The sequence below is a fragment of the Pipistrellus kuhlii genome, unplaced genomic scaffold (assembly GCF_014108245.1).
Source record: "Pipistrellus kuhlii isolate mPipKuh1 unplaced genomic scaffold, mPipKuh1.p scaffold_m20_p_1, whole genome shotgun sequence".
In the NCBI taxonomy this organism is placed as follows: domain Eukaryota; kingdom Metazoa; phylum Chordata; class Mammalia; order Chiroptera; family Vespertilionidae; genus Pipistrellus; species Pipistrellus kuhlii.
The window spans coordinates 153077331-153096811 of NW_023425404.1; the positions used below are offsets into that span (position 1 = coordinate 153077331).

Sequence of the window (19481 nt, forward strand, 5' to 3'; positions counted from 1 at the left end):
CAAATTCAACCCCTTCAGAGGGACTTTTTCCAAAAAACTTTGCCGCAAAAGGATTTCTCCATCTCAAGGGCAAGGTCTTATGAGATGAATAATCTAAAATGAACATAGCAAAAAAAAAAAAAAAAAAAATGCAACCAGACTGTTTTATTAATACAAATTTATATAATGACATATGCTATTGAAGAGATCAGAAATTCATAACACACAAATTGGTATTGGAAATACAAAAATCATTTGAGAGTCAAGAAATCGGGTTGACAGCACCACAAATATTTTACTCAGTCTGAGCAGGAGCGCAGTATCCAAGAATCACAAGAATCCTTATAGGACACCGAGCCTGAATGTCAGAAGGCTGTGCAAACATATTCTACTATGATTTCCCATCCACCAATGAGACTGTGGGAGGCCTCCAGGAGGCCCGGGGACAATGCAGGCAGGAAAAAGCTTTCTTTTAACCTCCACAGCCAGCCAGTGTGTGACAGCAAATAGCAGCCCCCGAGGGGCTTTGTTCCTTCTTACCTGAAGGCATGCTATGAGAAGTTAGTAAACACACACGAGGCTTTAGTGAGCAAGTCAGGAACAGAAAGCAGGATTTTGACTGAAGTATAATCCCACATCAGTCACCAAATGATCTGATCCCTAAATAAAATATAAAACATAAACGAAATAAAAAATTTCTGTATCAAAGAAGTCAATCTCAAGTTCACATCTCTTAACACTTTCCATGTAATGTGTCATCCACTAGAGAAGCACCTCATTCAGGAACGTGTATGTGGTGGGAGGAAAGGCTGAGAGGAAGGAAGGCAGGACTATTCCAAGGGCTTCTCTTCACACAGACGATTCGCTACCTCAAGGTCTTCACAGGACACTGCCCGTCATGCAAGACCTCCTCCGTGGAGGCTGCTAGGGGCCCGCAGAGATCTCAGTGTCCAGCGCTTTCCAACTAGCTTCATCCTGCCAACTGCCTGCCCTCTCCCCATGCACGTGTCCCATGTGGTAGCAATAGAGAGGATGAGCAAGACGAATATTTGAGCAAATGGAAAGATGTTGCTTTAATGTGTAAGCAACTGGCACGAGGAACTATAAATAAAGGACCATGTCAAAGTTGCTCTTCACATGACTGGCTTCCTGTCCCTGAAGAATTAGCATGAGCCCTCTAGGTTGTTAGAAGAGTCTGCCCCTATGGTGAGCAGGGAGCCATGAAACACCAATGCTGGATTTGTGAGGTGGGTACATAAATTCTGCCCCAAATTGTCTGGTGTCTCAAGTGGCACCAGACCAGTCAGGCTAGCGTTTCCGGCTCTGGGCTCTCTCAGTTCATCCTATCATGAAAACACTACATTCATCTCGACATGCTAAGTCAGACATTCCTCTAAATGTCCTGCTCTGGAGACCAAGGACAGTCTCACCTCCTGCTAATGCACTATTACAACTTGTCTGTTTAGTCCTCCTTAAGACCATGGCCAGATTCATGTTTACGTAAACTGGTGCTTCTTTGTGCTTTGTTCCAATGAGATTATTTCATAATCCAAGGAGAAGTCAGTTTTTGCTTTTCTCTCTACTTTCCCTTGTGATATTGCCACCACACCCTCTTCCCTCCCATTTCTAAATGTATTTCTCTATAAATCACCTATGACACCAGTCAACTGTTCACTCAACAAATATTTCCGGAGTGCTTGTTATATGCAAGGCACTGCTCAATAACCAAAGTCATGGCTCACACAGGTCCTACTCTCAAGGAGCTTGGAATCTGGTAGAGGTGCCAAAAACCTTTCCGAGTTCATTCTTTCTATCTTTTAGTACCGAAGTGTTCCCAGTCTGGAATGTTCCAAAGGGCTTGGGTCATTTGTTCAGTGATTATGGTGTGCCATGCATCAGGAAGAGAATAATGAAATGGTGTCTCCAGTTGAAGACCTGCATGCTTATGGTTTTGCAATACGGCAAGCACCAAAAAGAAGCACAAAAGCAAGCAGTGTGTACGCAATGTGCAAAGTCGTTGCTATTTGAACACTAAATCATTTAAAAGCCATGTGTTTATGGCCTTGTCATGTGCTGATATGGTAAAAATAAGTGCCTGAGCTACCAGGAAAGAACCCCCACGAAGAGAAATCCCTGAAATACGTACGGTACCAGGAATGGTGCCTTTATCTGCTGTGAGTACTAGTGCTTTATCTGCTGTGTTATATTAGTAGGCATCTATTCACTGATTCCACTCTGGCCTGGGCTTTATCCTAATTTGCTTTATTCAAATGAGTCGCTCACTTTCCTGAAATCCTAGCACAACAAACACCCCACAGCGAGCAAAGCACATGGGCTTGTCTATCACTGGACTAGGCAAAGCCTGGGGTAGCAGGAAATGTGGTAGGTTTTTAAAGCATCCATGGCGATGTAGAAAAAGGTCATGTGCAGTGACCTTGTGTTGTAGCATCCTTTGACAGAAAGGGGTCCTGCCATGTCCTTGATGCAGCATCACCTAGTCGGGCACAGGGACATCTCCCTGGGACTAGGGTGCAGTGCGCCAATGATGTGTTCCGAGGTGCTTGCCAGGCCCTCCTTTTCTGTAGGTTTCAGTCCCCCCCTCCCGCCATGCCCGAGGTTTCTCCTGTAATGGAGCACTTTGAACCCCCGGGTGAAAAGGACTTTGGAAATGGCAAAGTGCAATTAGAGGCCACGGAGTGCGTGCAGGCTGTCCAGTGGATGCAATGAGAAATACAACATTGTGCTGATTAGCAGAATTTTGAATGGAATCTGGGTGTCAGCAATTTGAACTCTGTTGTCCAGAGGCCCAGGCGAAGCCCAAGTAGAAGAAAGCTGGAAGTGGGGGAGGAGACCAGAGGCCCTGAAGGCCACTTTCTGAGATCTGCCACTGTCCATCCCCCGGTCCTCGGAACTGCATCAGCTAACCCAGTGGTGGGCAAACTGCAGCTTGAGAGCCACATACGGCTCATGAGCTGCGGTTTGCCGCTTTGTTGACGAATGAGTTTGCCAACCACTAGGATAAAGGCATAATCACAAGGAACAGCAACAGCCTATAATTATTGGAATTGAGAGTCTAACCTAAACGTCTACCTCCTGTCCTAACTCTAACACACTTGCTTTAGGAGATCAGCCTTCCAGGAGCAGCTGTGGCTACCGAGACTACTAAAGGGATCCACAGAAACAGCGACTCCAATCCTCTGGGAGTCCTAGTGGTTCTCTGTCGCATGAGGTAGCTCAGTTGTGAGTGGATGCAAGTGATGTGTACCTTCCCCTGCTCAAAGCTATTAGTTTTCCCTTTTCCTCTGCAAGATTATAAAAATACCAGTATTTCTCCCGTTTTATAAAAAAATGATTTTTAGAAAAAAATACACATGGGTCTCCTCCCTTAAACTTCTGTTCCGTCTTGTAAGTTGTTGTGAACTCTGACTTCCAGATTCAGTTTTTTCACTTTAGCACCTTTGAACACGTACGCCCCCTCAGCGTGGCTCAGGATGTTGACGTTCCGCACGGTGCAGTACTGTCTGCTCACGTTCTTCTCCACCCTGTCGGGGCTCCTCTTGGGCACCTCCACCTTGGTGTTCAGAGGGTATTCCTCCACAATGTCCTCCATGGGCGGTTCCTTCCTCTGCTTCTGGCACTTCCTGGTGACGAAACAAGCCACCAAGAACACCAGGAGCAGAAGCATGATAGCAGCGAGCGCACTGCCGATAGACGCCCCCGTCTGGGACAGAGAGGCGGCTACCACGGGCTCCTGCATGTCCAGAGTGAGGGACTTCATGTTGGTGCCATTCTTGACTTGGTCCCCTTCATTGTCGTAGATGAGGGAGTCGGCAAGGGCCAGCCGGCCACTGGGGTCCATCAGGTCCCTTCGGTGGCGCCTCAGAGGGGCTGCGAGAGAGCGCTGGACCCGGGGCCCCGACAGGCTGTCTGGGCCAATGATGTAGATGACCTGGAGGTACCACTGGTGTCCTGCTTCCACCTGCAGGAGGAGGAAAACGGGAGACAAACCGAGCATGTCATTGCTGCCCACAGACGACCTCTGACAAAAGGAAACGGTACAACAACCAAGATTTTCCAGGCCAGTCCCAACAAAGCTTATATAATTTTACATGCTTAATAAATGTGAAATAAACATGATTTAATTTTCATACCTAAGATTTTTCATTTAACAAATAAATAGATCAGGATAAAGCTATGTTAAGACTATACATTTTGATTTTTGGTTTGAGAAAAAAAATGGTAATTTAATTCACACAAATTGAATTGCTTATCTAAACTAATCATCAACTAGTTATATAATACTGACTTAGTATATAGTCAGACCTCCAATGTATGTTTGAACTTAGATTTTGACCAACTCCTACTTTAAATTACCATTATGTACACATATAATGCCTTAAAAAAAAAAAAGACAGTTGTCACTATTTAGCTCGATAGATAAATGCAAGTGATGCATTTCAAGAAAGGCATTTGCAATGGTTGGTGTTTACCATTAGAGAATTCAACCAAATATGATGGAGTTTATGGATTCCATTTTATTTCTAAATTAGGGTGATGCTGGTCCAGCTATTCACATTCTTTTTCTCTTTGTCTATCTGTGTATAGAATAGTGCTAAGAATTTATTTCTCTGTAGCTGGTAAATGCTTATGTTTGTTGGTCTTCCTTGATTATAGACAAGTAACAGTATCAATAACCATTTTAAATCCAAGGGACCTTTAATTGTTGTTATGCTAATTTACTACTTAATAATGAATGTTAGCTAAAATAGTCATTCAACAAATATTCATTAAATACCTACTCTGTGCATAAGAAGCAGATACTTTATTCACTAAATATCTACTCTGTGCATAAGAAGCAGATACTTGACAAAAATTTGCTAAATCTGAATATTCTCTGGACATCCCCTGAGCGGTTATACCATCAAGTATTTTATTGCCATGTCATCTGGCCCCATTGACACCCTCCATGATTTTGAACTAACCTCCAAAGACTGATAATAGTTCTAAAACCTAAGGTCATAGATTACTATTTGGAGACAAAAAAAAGTGGAATTTGATCTTGGAAGTTCTTGTTTATTACTGGGACTTAAGAGTACTTTTTCTTATCAAATATTACTTATTATTGCCATTCTAAATTATTGTATTATGTTTATGATTTTGTTAAATGTTTTCCACATGCTTGTAAAAATAGAGCCCAGAAGGCAGGCAATGTAAAGAATAATTAGGAAAAACTAGGATATGGTAGGCACCCAATACACAAGAGACTATATGCAAATTAAATAATTTTTACCATTAATTTGTCATATTGGGGGTAAATGTTAAAAATCTGGGGTGAATGATAAGCTTAACAACAATAAAAAGGACTTGCTAGATGCTGTACAAAGAAACTGACAGTCCACAGATGATATGTCTTCCTTTTGCAATCTTTAAAGTGGCCGTGGTCCTTTGCTTCTCTTCTTATCGCACTCACCTTATAGAGCGCATCAACTTTCAGAGTAAACCCATCCACGCCTGGCATGCTGCTGACCACGTGGAGATCAGGCAACTCGGAAGCAAAGTGGGCCTCAAAGGGCACGTCGTGGAAGTACCTATCGGTTACCTCTGGCTGACTGCGGTCCTGGGTTTTCAGGAGAAAAAAAGAGAAAGAGAGTTAGAAAGAGGGGACCACTGGACTGGCAAGCAGCAGGCACTGGGAAGAGAAAGGGCCTCTTCCCCTGCCTTGGGCTGGGGTCAGGAGAGAAGCAGAAGCCCTCTCCTGGGGTCGCCTCTGGGCACCACCCCCTCTTCCAGGGAGGACACCTGGTGGCCTCTGATCTCAATACACAGAGAGCGGCGTGTCCAGGCAAATAACTCTCAAGCTATGTGGTCTCAGAAACCTTTATACACTTAAACATCAAGGACCCCAAAAGTCTCTTGTTTATGTGGTTTGTATCTATCAGTATTTATTGTATTAAAATTAACACTGAAAAATAAAAAAAATACTATTTATGAATTTGTTTTAAAATGGCAGTGAAAAACCCATGACATTTTTAAAAAAATGTATTTTTTATTGATTTCTTTACAGAGAGGAAGGGAGAGAGATAGAGAGCTAGAAATGTCAATGAGAGAGAAACATCGACCAGCTGCCTCTTGCACACACCCTACTGGGGATGTGCCTGCAACCAATGTACATGCCCCTGACCGGAATCGAACCCAGGACCTTTCAGTCCACAGACCGACGCTCTACCACTGAGCTAAACCGGTTTCAGCAAAACCCATGACATATTAACATTATATATATATATATATATATATATATATATATATATATATTTTAGAGAAAATATCTATATTCACCCCCACCTTCCCAAAAAGGAGCTGGTATTCCTTTATATTTTTGCAAATCTCTGGAAAAGAACTAGATTCTCGTAACTCCTGTATTCAGTCAATTGTGCTATGTTGTTTTGGCTGATGTATATGAAGAAAATGATCTCACACAGCTATGCAGTTTAAAGGTAAGAATGTTTTAATAGCTTTTATCAATAACTTTTATCAATAAGTTGATAAGTGCAATTTAAAAAATATTAGTTACAACGTGGAATCTGAAATCATATCGATAAACCTTTCATGCTCTCTACACTCATGAAGGAATGAGTGTGGAAAAGGCAAGTGTCATCATACTGTTAGGAATGTAGTTTTGACCTTGTGGACTCCCTGAATGAGTACTGAGGATGTTCAGGGTCTCTGGACCTCACCTTGAGAAACACTGGGCTAGACTTTCCTTTTCCTGGGACATTAATAATAGCTTGTCTGTTACCCACCATACTATCAGATATGTACTAGAATTCAGCTGATCAGAGAGAAGCAACAAATTATACACATAAATATACACACAAATATATAAAATCATAAAGAGTAGAGTTCTATTAGGTCTAGCTCTAGATAGGATTCAGAGCTGAGAAAATCTACTCAAGTGTCATCTTTTTAAAAAAATATATATATTTTATTGATTTTTACAGAAAGGAAGGGAGAAAGATAGAGAGCTAGAAACATCGATGAGAGAGGAACATCAACCAGCTGCTTCCTTCACACCCTCTACTGGGGATGTGCCCGCAACCAATATACATGCCCTTGACCAGAATCAAACCCGGGACCTCTCAGTCCGCAGGCCGACACTCTATCCACTGAGCCAAACCAGTTTTGGCTCAAGTGTCATCTTTTTAACATCAACAGTTACATACCAGCAGCAAGAATCTGTGTTTTAGGTATTTGTTTGGCTGAATGCATCCATACTGTGGCCCTTCATTGTAGATTGTCCCCGTGGGATCAAAGAAAGGCACATAGCCATCCTTGCCAGTACATAGATAGACTTTCTCCAGCTGGAGTTTGTAAGCAGAATTAAGGTTTTGTTCTGGATTCCAAAGTACTCGGCCATAAAGGATTTGACCTGGAAAGATTGAGAGGCATTAATTAGGTCAGACTTTAAAGAGAAAGAAATGTCAAGGGTAAAAAAGGATTTAACACACTCTCTTAGAGACAAAAATATCTTTCTATGAAGAGCTTTTTGAATCCACATGCTTCTTTTATTCAAAATGTATTAAGCATTTAAAGTGTGCCAAGCATTCTTTTATGTGCAGGGGATACAAAGGGTGCGTGAGATGTATAATAGCTGAGAGAACAGTCATAATAGCTAATAATTGCTAAAATAGCTAACATTTATCAAACTTATACTATATGCTGGATACTGAACTAAGTCCTTCCCACGTAAGAACTCATGTAGTACTGACAATTTCACAAATGAGAAAATCGAGGCACAGAGTGGTTAAGTGACTTGTTGAAGGTCACAAAGCTAGGAAGTGGTGAGGGTGGGATTCAAAGTCAAGGTTCTTTGGCTCTACAGCCTACACTATTAACCACCACAACTCTATGCTGTTGTCAACCACAATAGAGGGAGGTACATGATGTTAAACAAGCACAGAAATCTGCCTGGGGAGAGGTATGGAAGGATATAACAAGGATATTGGAGCATAATCCTGAAACATGAGTAGGTGTTTGTCAGAAAGAGCATTTGAGATGGAAGGAAGAGGCAGGTAGAGCATTCTAGGGCAGTGTTTTTCAACCTTTTTTGGGCAAAGGCACACTTGTTTCATGAAAAAAATCTCGAGGCACACCACCATTAGAAAATGTTAAAAAATTTAACTCTGTGCCTATATTGACTATATATAAAGTAATTCTCTTGAATAGGAATCAAATAAACACAAAGAAAGTATTTTATAATTACTTTATTATGAAATATTAAGTAAACAAAATAGTGAAAAATTATAAAATTCTTGTCTTGTCTGCACCTACGGCACACCAGGCAACATCTCGCGGCACACTAGTGTGCCACGGAACAGCGGTTGAAAAACGCTGTTCTAGGGGAAAGAAACTCCAGTACAAAATATTGAATGCCGGAAGGGTATGAGTCCCTGGCATTTAGTGCCTGACGTGGCAACAAGTTCTTCAGCTACACTGTCTTATTTACATCCTCCCATGAGCCCAAAGAGATAGATTCAATGATTATCCTGTTTAAAATAACTCATCCAGCCCTGACCGGTTTGGCTCAGTGGATAGAGCATCGGCCTGCGGACAGAAGGGTCCCAGGTTTGATTCTGGTCCAGGTCATGTACCTTGGTTTTGGGCACATCCCCAGTAGGGGGTGTGTGGGAGGCAGCTGATTGATGTTTCTCTCTCATCAATGTTTCTAACTTTCTCTCCCTCTCCCTTACTCTCTGTGAAAAATCAATAAAACATATTAATAAAATAAAATAAAAACTCATCCAAGTTTTCCTCTCTGTGACATGAGGCACAGAAGTTGAGCACAAATCTGTCCGACTCCAAACACTTGTCCAGAGCATTTGCTCTGTGGTAAGTCAGTGTGATTTGATTGGAGGAGAGAGACTCCTGTGAAGATAGACTCCTGGTGCTGAGGATTCTGGCCTTCAGTATGTAAATAACAGGGAACATGGGAAGGTTTTAAGCCTGGACATAATATCAACACATCTGGGCTTCAGAAAACAGAATGGAGGAGCCTAAGAGACTTGAGTCACAGAGATCAAATGAGGGCTATTTTAATGCTCTAGTGATAGATAGCTAAACTATAGCTGGGAGGCAAGGGGGTGGATTCAAGCAATGTCTAGGAGTTGGATTCCATTCATTTTAAATGATGCATGGGATGAGGAGGTGAAGAAGGGAAGGATAACCCTGAGGTTGTTTCCTGGGGCACCTCAAGTATGGGGATGCTGTCAGCGGGGCAGGGGATAGGGGAGAAGCATATTTAGAGGGAGGTAAGTCCAGCTCTAGGCATCGCTAGGTGTCTGAGAGACATCCACTGGAGAGGCGTGGTGGACAGATTGCACATGGAAGTGAGGAATGAAGCTCAGGCGAGATCAGAAATAAGGTCAGCTTTTGTGAAATGGCTGTGGAGTAGTAGGACTCTAGCACAGGTGGTCAGCAAACTCATTAGTCAACAGAGCCAAATATCAACAGTACAACGATTGAAATTTCTTTTGAGAGCCAAATTTTTAAAACTTAAACTTCTTCTAACGCCACTTCTTCAACATAGACTCGCCCAGGCCGTGGTGTTTTGTGGAAGAGCCACACTCAAGGGGCCAAAGAACCGCATATGGCTCGCGAGCCGCAGTTTGCCAACCACAGCTCTAGCAGGTTCAGAGTAAACAGATGGCACAAGCCACGGGGATGGCCAGAGGTAGCACTGAAATGAAAACAGAAGCAGCCAAGCAAAGAACATGGGGACAACAGCACACACAGGGCAGAGAACAGAGACCCAGGGAAGGAGAGTGAGGAGAGGTCAGACAGGCAAGACCGTGTCTGGTGAGGCTGGTGCAAAGGAAGCCAAGTGTCACCAACAAAAGAGAGTTCTGCGCGGGTGTGTGTGTGTGTGTGTGACAGACCCAGTCTGGAATGGGTGGCCGGAGCACTGCCCATGAAGAAAGGCCATGGAGACAGTGTATGCTCACCGCTGCCCCAGGAAGTTCCTCAAAGAAAAGAAAAGAAGGTTTGAAGTGGAGGTAAGGTTGAGAATTTTTTTTTTTTTTTTTTTTCCTGTTCAGGGCAAGACTTGGATGTGTTTTTAGGATGAGAGAGAAACCTCAGCTATGGGGAGAAGATTAAAAGTAAGAAAAAGGCAGAAGGGGTAATGGAGAGAGGAAAGGCAGATCTTGTTTTATTAATTTATTAATTCAACAAGTATTTATTGAGCACCCAGGCACTGGTGGTATGTTGTGCAAATTGGATCACAATCTCTGTTCTCAACCAAGTTACAGTCTACTGGTAGACATAGGCAACAAATAGGGAAATAATATGTATTATAAAATATTAAAAATGTGACAAGTACTATAAAAACTGAAGAGTGTTCTGTGAAAATGAAAACTATGAAGGCCTATGTACGTTAGGCTGCCTAGTGTGATCAGGGAAAGGCTTATTGAGAAGATGAACATGTAAGTAGAGATCCAAAGGAGGAGAGAGAGAGAAAAAGAGAGAGCGCCTTTTGAAAAGTCAAGGGAACCATGTGTGGGGTAAGGAGGGGGCAGAGGAACCATTCCAAGCAGAGGAAGCATGACGGAGAGCACATATATGTTTGGCATATCTTTGAAGCTGGCAGGCAGTGAGGGTTATGTTGCAATCTCTCTGAGGAACTGAGAGGTAAAGCAACCTGCCTAGAGTCAGTGTGTTAGAATCTGATAGAAAACTCCAGTCTTACTACTCAGACCACTCAGTGCTTTCCCACAGTGCCACACTGCCAATAACGACACTGCCAAACATGTGATCTGATTGTGAAATGACATAAAGGAAGAACACGGGTCTGTTCCTTTGACTCTAGGAATCAGTCTGCCCTGGCATCCTCCCCAAGGGAATCTTCCCTGGCAAGTTGACTGAAAGCTGATGAGCGGAGATGCTGGTCCGGGGACTTAACTTGAAAACTTCTCGCTTCCAGCCACGGTCTCTTTGTGCAGGTGAAGGGAACAACTCACCTTTTGAGAAGGCTCCTTTGTAATCCATTTCTGCAAGGGACATATCAGATGTGTTGGGATCCATCAGAAACACTTTCTCATTATTGCAGAGCTGAAACTCAGTATTGAGAGAATACACGACTGGCACAGGGCGGTTGGTCTGCTGGAATGCGATGGGTATCAGGAATCTAAAAGTGGGAGAAACAAGAGCTCCTTGGAAGCCGGTCAACTTTGCAAAGGTCCTTGAGGCTGCACTCCCCTCCCCACCCTTCTCAGGATTGTGAAGAGCGTGTTGTTGCTGGTGTTAAATATTCACTGAGTAAGGAGATGTGTATAGGAGAGGAACTTCATCGGCTTTCTTTTGTAGTACTGGTCATGGCTTAATATTTTGGTGAAATGTGTCACTAGATGACTGAAATCTACTTCATGGCCCATATCTATTTGCTCACCATTGTATCTTCAATGCTAGCCAAGCTCCAGACCTATATTTGTTACAGAGTAATGCATGCGCAATGATTTCAATGCTGTACTCTTCCAATAGAGCCCATCTGACCACTCCTTACTTTTTTTTTTTAATAAATATATTTTATTGATTTTTTACAGAGAGAAAGAGAGAGGGATAGAGAGTTAGAAACATCGACGAGAGAGAGACATCGATCAGCTGCCTCTTGCACACCCTCTACTGGGGATGTGCCTGCAACCAAGGTACATGCCCTTGATTGGAATCGAACCCAGGATCTTTCAGTCCGCAGGCCGATGCTCTATCCACTGAGCCAAACCGGTTTCAGCTGACTACTCCTTACTTTTATCGAAGGTGCTCCAGGGGATAGATTTGAAAGGGTGGGAGAAGGAACTTGGGGTATACGAGATACCCACACAAGCCAGGGTTGTTCCTACTTCAACAGCTTTGCTATAACCATTAGTTGCACTAAGAGCTCATATACCTGACTCAGGGAAACCATTTGTTCTTGTTAATAGTGGCATTATCAGAATCCACATAGTGCCAGAGACATAGGACACCCAATAAATCTTTATTGATTAAGTAGAAGGAACAACGGACTCGCGATGGTGATGATGACGATGATTTATAAGGTTAGAATGTTTGACAGAGCTCACAAAATTAGGCATAATATGAAACACAATTCTTTTGAATTAAGCCTGAGTTCCCTGAGTCTGTCTTGATTGCTTGTGTGTTACACTTCTATTGCATCCACACAGAGCCATAGAGATGATCCACAGCAGGTGAGGCCCAGGGAGAAAGTCACTCTGGGAATAATGGGGAAGGATTTCCAACTCGAAGCCTCAATATACTCAGCAACAACCTTCCCCTGCAGCTTTCCTCACCCACACAGCACTGGGCCTGCATATAGGCTGGTGTCTTTTCTGCTCCTTTTGCCATTTTCACACAAGCATTCCTGTCTTGTAAAACACACACACACACACACACACACACACACACACACACACACATATCCAGCACCTACCCTGGAGAAAGACTTCTTCCCCATATACACTAAAAGACACATGTAATAGAGAGAATCTGGAATTATAAACCAAATAGAGTGGTAAATAAGTTATGGGATATTCCTACAATGAATACCTTAACGCAATGAAAACCAAACCACAGCTACATGAACCAACGCAAACATAGATTCACTTATGAATCAACATATGATTCACCGGGGGGGGGGGAGGGGAGCTGCAAAGAGAATTCATGTGGTCTGAAGTTTGTTTATTTATTTATTTATTTATTTATTTATTTATTTATATTTTTTAGAGAGAAAGAGAAAAAACATCGATGTCAGAAGCATCAATTGGTTGCCTCCTGCAGGGGGCCCAACTGAGGATGGAACCCACAACCTGGGTATGTGCCTGAAGATCCACCAACTGACTGAGCCATATTAGCCAGGGCTGAAATTTTTATATAGAGTTAAAAAGAAATACCAGGTAAAACCACACAACAGTAAGCATGAGGTGACCATAAATGAAAACAAGGGAAGAGAAATACAGCCTCAGGCTAGCTGTTACCTGAGGGAGTACAGTTGGAAAGGGCACTGAGGGTATTTAAAAGGTCCTGGTAATGCTCTACTTTTTTTTATTTCTTTGACTCCATTTGTTACAAAATGGAAAAAACAGGGTCAATCTTGTGGGGAATCACTGTTGTGAGAATTAAACATGAAGAGCTTAGTGCAGGCCCACCACCTAGTTCACACTCCACACCTCGTCATTAACATCACTGGCAGTTATTATAATTCATTTCATCATCAGCATCACAGACCAGGGGATATTCAATTCTTTGCAGTTGCAATTCACATCAGGTAATGTTCTATTTCTTGAGGTTTTATATATGTTCTATGTATGGTGTTCTGAATACCTAAAACATCTCACAATTTAAAAACTTAATATAAGTAAGATTCCCCAGCATATTTCACGTTTGCCCTTCATTGCAGCCAACTACCACTTTCCTGGTCACCTCCCCTCCCACACTTGGCTGACTATGGTGCTCTCTAGCATCGCTCCTGCCATCCACTTTGGTGATTTCAGCTCCCAAATGGATGAACCCTCTAACACCCCAGCCTCCCAGTTCCTGACGTCCTCACCTCCAAAGAGCTTGTCCTCTGAAGACACCCATAACTTCCCAGTCCTACTATGCACCACCTCCAAAATCTCATTTTCAAACTCCTTACTTCTCTAACTAGCACCTCCTCTCTTTCCAGCTCTCTTCTTCCACACACACTCATTAGTCCTGCAACCTCACCAGGACCTCCCTGGCCACTTTCACCAGGGCACAGGGAACTAGAACTCCGACACACCCATGAGGGAAATGTACACACATTGTCCCATATTTGCAAACACTTCAGAAACAGTGTGGCAGTTCCTTAAAAAGTTAAACATACACGATCCAGCCATTCCATTCCTAGGTATTTACACAAGAAAATAAACAGCATATGTCCATATAAAGGCATATATATAAATATTCTTAGCAGCTTTATTTATCATTGCCACAACTTGGGAACAACCCAAATGTCCATCAACCCATACATGGACAAACAAATTGTAGCATAGCCATGCCATGGACTACAATCCAGTAATAACAGGAACAAAATGTCTATATACAAACACATGAATGGATCAAAATAATCATGCTGAAGAAAAGAAGCCAGAGAAGAAGAATGTGTACTGTATGGTAGCATTTATAGAACTTTCTAGAAATATAAGCTAATCTGCAGGGACAGAAAGCAGATCAGTGGGAACCTAGGATAAGGAGTGGTTACGTGTTGGGAAAGGTGAAACTTGGTTGGAAAGTTTGTAAGGAGGACATTCTGAGAAAAGGGGAGTGTGCAGAAGGCCGCCTGCCCTGTTTATAGGAATTCTGACTTAGGGGAGACTTAGGGGAGTGCTGAAGGAGGTGCCCTTTCCAAACAAGTCTGTGTGCATGCAGACAGACACTCCTGGTGTTTACTGGAATTCTTATGCTTAACCTTTGGGTGTCCTTGCTTAAAGGGCACTACAAACACATATGTCCTCCCAAGATTACTTATCCTACTGATTGCATCTAAAAGATAAACTTTACTTCAAACTGCTGCTACAATAAAAGCCTAATGAGGCAGGCAATGGAGGCTGCCTGGTTCCTTTAGCCAGGCAGTCCCTTAGCCCTCTCTTTCACAGCAAACATTGTGTGGGAGTCATCCATTCATCCCTCGCTCAGGGTCTGCTGGTCAGCCCCGGCAGTTAGGGTGGGCTGGGAGGAAGAAATTACAAAGAAGTGTGATGAAATTTTTGGAGGAAACAGGTATATTTACTATCTTAACTGTGGTGAAGTGTTACGTGTGTATGTATAATTGACCTTGAACAATGTGGGGAGCGGTGCTAACACCTGCCCAGCTGAAAATGTGCATGCAACTTTTGACTTGCCCAAAACTTTACAATAGCATACTGTTGGCTGGAAGCCTTACTGATAACATAAACAGTTAAAATGTAGGCTGTACATTTTATATATTATATATGGTATTCTTACAACAAAGCAAAGTGGAGAAAGAAAATGTCAGTAAGAGAATCATAAGAAAAATACTTCCACCTCTCCTCCCAAATCTTAGAGATCCTTATATAGAAAATAGATCCAATCAAATATCCACTTTGTCCTCCTTACCTTCCCAATCCATGAATCCCCCCTCCACCTGTCTCCATGGACTGCTGCCTTCCTCTTCCAGTGGATGAGCTCTCTCTGCTTCTACTGAAGGCCAGCCCTGTCCTGGTTCTGTCCCTGCTTTACTCCAAGACCTGGCTCTGCAGATTCCCCCCTCTCACAGCACCATCAAATTTCCCATCACAGAACGATAGGGCTATTCTCACCAGCATACACACATTCTGAAATATTTTCCAACCTAAAACACAAACAAAACCTCCCCTGACACCTCATGTTTCTAGCTATGGCCCTATGTCCCAATGTCCTTTACTCACTGTTTTCACTGTTGTCCCTAATTTTTGCCTCTCCCTTGAACCCATTCCAATCAGGCTTTATTTCTCTTAGTCCACTGAACCTGCCCTTTGTCTTCAATGACTTCCTCATCACTAAAGCCAATGGCCAACTCACACTCTTAATTTGAAAGCCATTCCAAGTTGTCTCCTCTTAGTAACAATGTCAAATTCTGTCCTCAGCAACTTTTCTTAGAAATGTTTCTAATTCACTTTGCTCAGCTCCTAGAAAGGGGGCATTGGGCAATAAACGGCCTGGGAGCAGAGGTTCCTTTAATCCCTGCTAGAATGTTCAAGTCCAGGCCAGAGTGAAGCACATAATAAGAACTGAGTAAGTACTGGTTGAATGAATGAACATAGATATGACTCAGTCTCAGGTCTGAGGTGGGTGTGAGCTGATGCATGGTTGATTCTCTTTATTTGTGGTAATTATGGTCTGTAAAGGCACAGTGAACCCTTGAGTTAGTGAACCCTGACCCTGCTTCCAGGGGGAAATACAGGACAGAGTTCCTGCAGCCTTGGGCCCAACATGGTCATCAACTGATTAACACCTGCCTTGTTCTATGTGTGTTTCTGCTTAAAGACATCTTGGTATATATTGTTAATTCATTGACATAGAACTCATGGCAACAGCATTCAAAGTCACACCTGACACCCCCAAGGTGCATCACAGTCTTCCTGCACTTAGGAACACCAGATGGCCCTTCGGCACTCTACCTGAGAGCTATTTTAAGAGAGTGTGTGTGTGTTTTATTGTTGTTGTTGTTGTTTTTTAATATTGATATTAGAGAGGAAGGGAGAAAGAGAAACATCAATGATGAGAATCATTGATCGGCTACTTCCTGCACTGCCTCTATTGGGGATGGAGCCCACAACCGAGCATGTGCCCTGACTGGGAATCAAACTGCGACCTCCTGGTTCATAGTTCAACAATGCTCAACCACTGAGCCATGTCAGCTGGGCGGGAGACATTTTAAACAAGGAAATCATCCATGAAAATGATAAATATTCAAACATTGTACTAAACAGACTCTGAGAAGGACACCTATTTATAGTATGGGAGCTGAAACATGATCTCGGACCATTGCCTTCCTCAGCCTGAGCTGGGAATGTGTATCAGGAGACTCGACATTTTGCCAATGTGCATGTTCTTAAGTGACCCTCCCCCAGCCAAATTGGTTTTGGGATTACAAGTAACTGCTATCCAGTAGGTAAATTCATTCCTAATGAAGATTGACACTATTTCCCTACCTTTCTGGGGCGTGTGCGGTGCAGGCCAAAGGCTTCTCTCCTGGGTCGACCCAAGGCTGTGTGGGCTGCACGGTGCAAGGGATCAGGAAGATGGTGTACTCCCCGGAGTAGTCCTTCCTGGAACACACAGAGCAGAATGTGGTTAGGGGGAATAATTTACCGGTTGCTCACCCAGAAACACACCCAGTCCCCGAACAGTCTTCAGATGGTAAAAACTCCAGGAGTCCGCAAACACAATTTTCAGGAATTCATCACTGATCATTCTAATCTTCAGAGTACCAGCCAGGTGCTAACTAGAGCTACTTTCATCTCTTCAAGTCCTTTTCGTGAGGAAAAGCTAGAAAGACACACTGTTTATAGAAACCTAACAGGCCCAGGTGAAGACAAAGCAGAACTGGCCACGTCCTGTAGATTCCCTAAACTTGTTGGACAATTTCTGTGTAATGTTTCCTGTTGACTGACACGCTGTTCAACGAATGCATCCTCAACTACAAAAGCTTTATTTATTAACATACAACCATGTCGGCTGCTGCTGCTCTCACAGAAGAGGTAGCAAATGCCTACCGTCCAGAGGAAGCCCTGAACTCCAATTCATTGGCATCCAATCCTCTCCAAAAACTACAGACTCATTGCTTTATGAAGCTGGAGAAAAACATCACTTCTCATAGGAGAGTACTCGCTGGGAACGGCCCTGTTCACGGTGGGCACGGGATTCTGCAGGTCACGGCACGGGGGGCATGGGCATTGGCACCCTCACCTACTTCACTTCCCACCCTTGCCATAGAGTAACAGTCCGGCCCTGGCAGGTTGCCCGGAAGGCAGCCAGACATCCACAAGCTTCCAGGAGATTCTTCAAGGGCCTTGGGAGGCTGCCATCCATTGAGAGAAGAGTGCTGAGCTGTGAATCTTAATTTAGACTGCTGGGAGCAACCTGCAAATGGTTCTCACAGCCACGTGTTTATCCTTTCACCGTTTCTTTTGTATTCTTTATATCTATTTCATACAAAAAAGATTTGGAAATACATACATACATACATACATACATACATACATATATAACTAAAACTTTTATAGGTCATCCTAGGGTCAGATTAGTGGAATGGGCCTGGGTGGAACCCAGGAGATAGTCTAACCTGGGCTTGGCTTTGCCTCTGCTTTGGCTGTATGATTTTATTTATTTATTTACTTACTTACTTATTTATTTATTATTAATTCTCACCAGAAGAAATTTTTCCATTGATTTTTTTAGAGACAGTGGGAGTGAGGGAGAGAGAGAAACAACAATGTGACAGAGACACATTGATTGGTTGCCTCCCATATGGGCCCTATCTGGTGTGGGATCAAGCCTGAAACTGAGGTAACGTGTCCTTGACTGGAATTGAACCTGAGACCCTTGGGTCCTTGGGCCTATGCTCTAGTCACTGAGCAAAGCCAGCTTGGGCTGAATTTTTTTTTTTTTTTTAAGATATTTTATTTTATTGACTTTACAGAAAGAGGAAGGGGGAGGGATAGAGAGATAGAAACAATGACAGAGAAACATCATCTATTGGCTGCCTCCTGAACACCTCCTACTGGGGATTGAGCCTGCAACCTGGGCATGTGCCCTGACCAGGAATCAAACCAGTGACCTCTTGGTTCATGGGTTAATGCTCAGCCATGAACCACACCAGCCAGGCCTCTTGTATGCGAGGTTAGACAAACCATCAAATCTTCAGGGCTTAGTTTCTAGGGCCATTCATGCTCTGCCCTGAAAATCTATATGTCTGTATGTCTGCAGTTTTCCCATCTTCCTATAAAGCCTGGAGCAGCAGAAAATGAAATCTTATACACCATATTTGGAAGGCATGAACATTTACATGTATAAGGTGAATATTAACCCTTATTTAACAGAAACACCTAATTAGGCAGAACTCTCCTTGCCTGACCCTGGCTTCCAAAAAGTCAGGCCAGATTTTTACTCAAACGCTATGGTGGCTCACACTAAAAGCCAAAGTCTACACCCTGGCCTACCAGGCCCACCCCCTTGCCTTACCCCATCTCCTTGCTTCATTATTGCCACGACCCTCCTCTGCTCCAGCCACTCTGGGCTCCGTGCTATTCTGTGCATGTCAGAAATGCTGCCAGCTCAGGGACTTTGTCTGAAACCTCTTCCCCAGATAATCTTCAGGGCAAGCCTCTCCCTCCATCAGGTCTTTGTTCAGATGCACCTCCTGTGAGGCCTATTCTGAACATCCTAATTAAAATGACATCATCTTCTCCTCCTGAGTCCCCTTACCCTGCTCTATATCATTTTTTTTCCTCACAGCACTCACCACCTTCTAACATGTTATACTTATATTTATATGTTATTCCTGCTCCTGTGTCTTCTTACCCATAGTGCTGCATGCAGGGATATTTATTTTTTTCACTGACACATAGCAAAGGCTTAATAAATATTTGTTAGACAAATGAATGCAAGACAAATTGCATGGTCTCTCGGGCTTACAGCCCCACTTTTCCCCATCCTTAAATACCATTTAAATTAATTTCTTCACTATCCCTGCCAATATGCCAAACACTGTCCTGGGTGCAGGTCTTTAATCAGACAGCTCTTTCCTTCTCCTTTGTAAAAACTAGACATTTCCCACATCAAAACCTGGAGCACCAGTTGCCCCGCTTCCCCCAGGAAGCTGAGCTCAGCTCCCAGCCTATCCTGGGCTCTCCATTCCCTGGACAACCATGGCCTTGGGCTTCTCTCACCGTGCACAGAGCACAGATTTGTGGTGTCATTCTTCACTTTGAGAA

General features: G+C 43.2%; 1 protein-coding gene across 1 annotated transcript in view; it reads right to left on the reverse strand.

Annotated features, from left to right (window-relative positions):
* Window positions 1-129: 129 nt before the first annotated feature.
* FRAS1 (Fraser extracellular matrix complex subunit 1) overlaps window positions 130-19481 on the reverse strand; it is a 446031-nt gene continuing 426679 nt past the window's right edge. Inside the window, exons 70-74 of the mRNA XM_036412793.2 lie at window positions 16698-16814; window positions 10992-11158; window positions 7200-7405; window positions 5450-5596; window positions 130-3958 (exon numbers count right to left, since the gene is read on the reverse strand). Coding sequence (XP_036268686.1) covers window positions 3365-3958; window positions 5450-5596; window positions 7200-7405; window positions 10992-11158; window positions 16698-16814 — 1231 coding nt within the window. The 3' untranslated portion in view covers window positions 130-3364. The remainder of the gene's footprint in view (window positions 3959-5449; window positions 5597-7199; window positions 7406-10991; window positions 11159-16697; window positions 16815-19481) is intronic.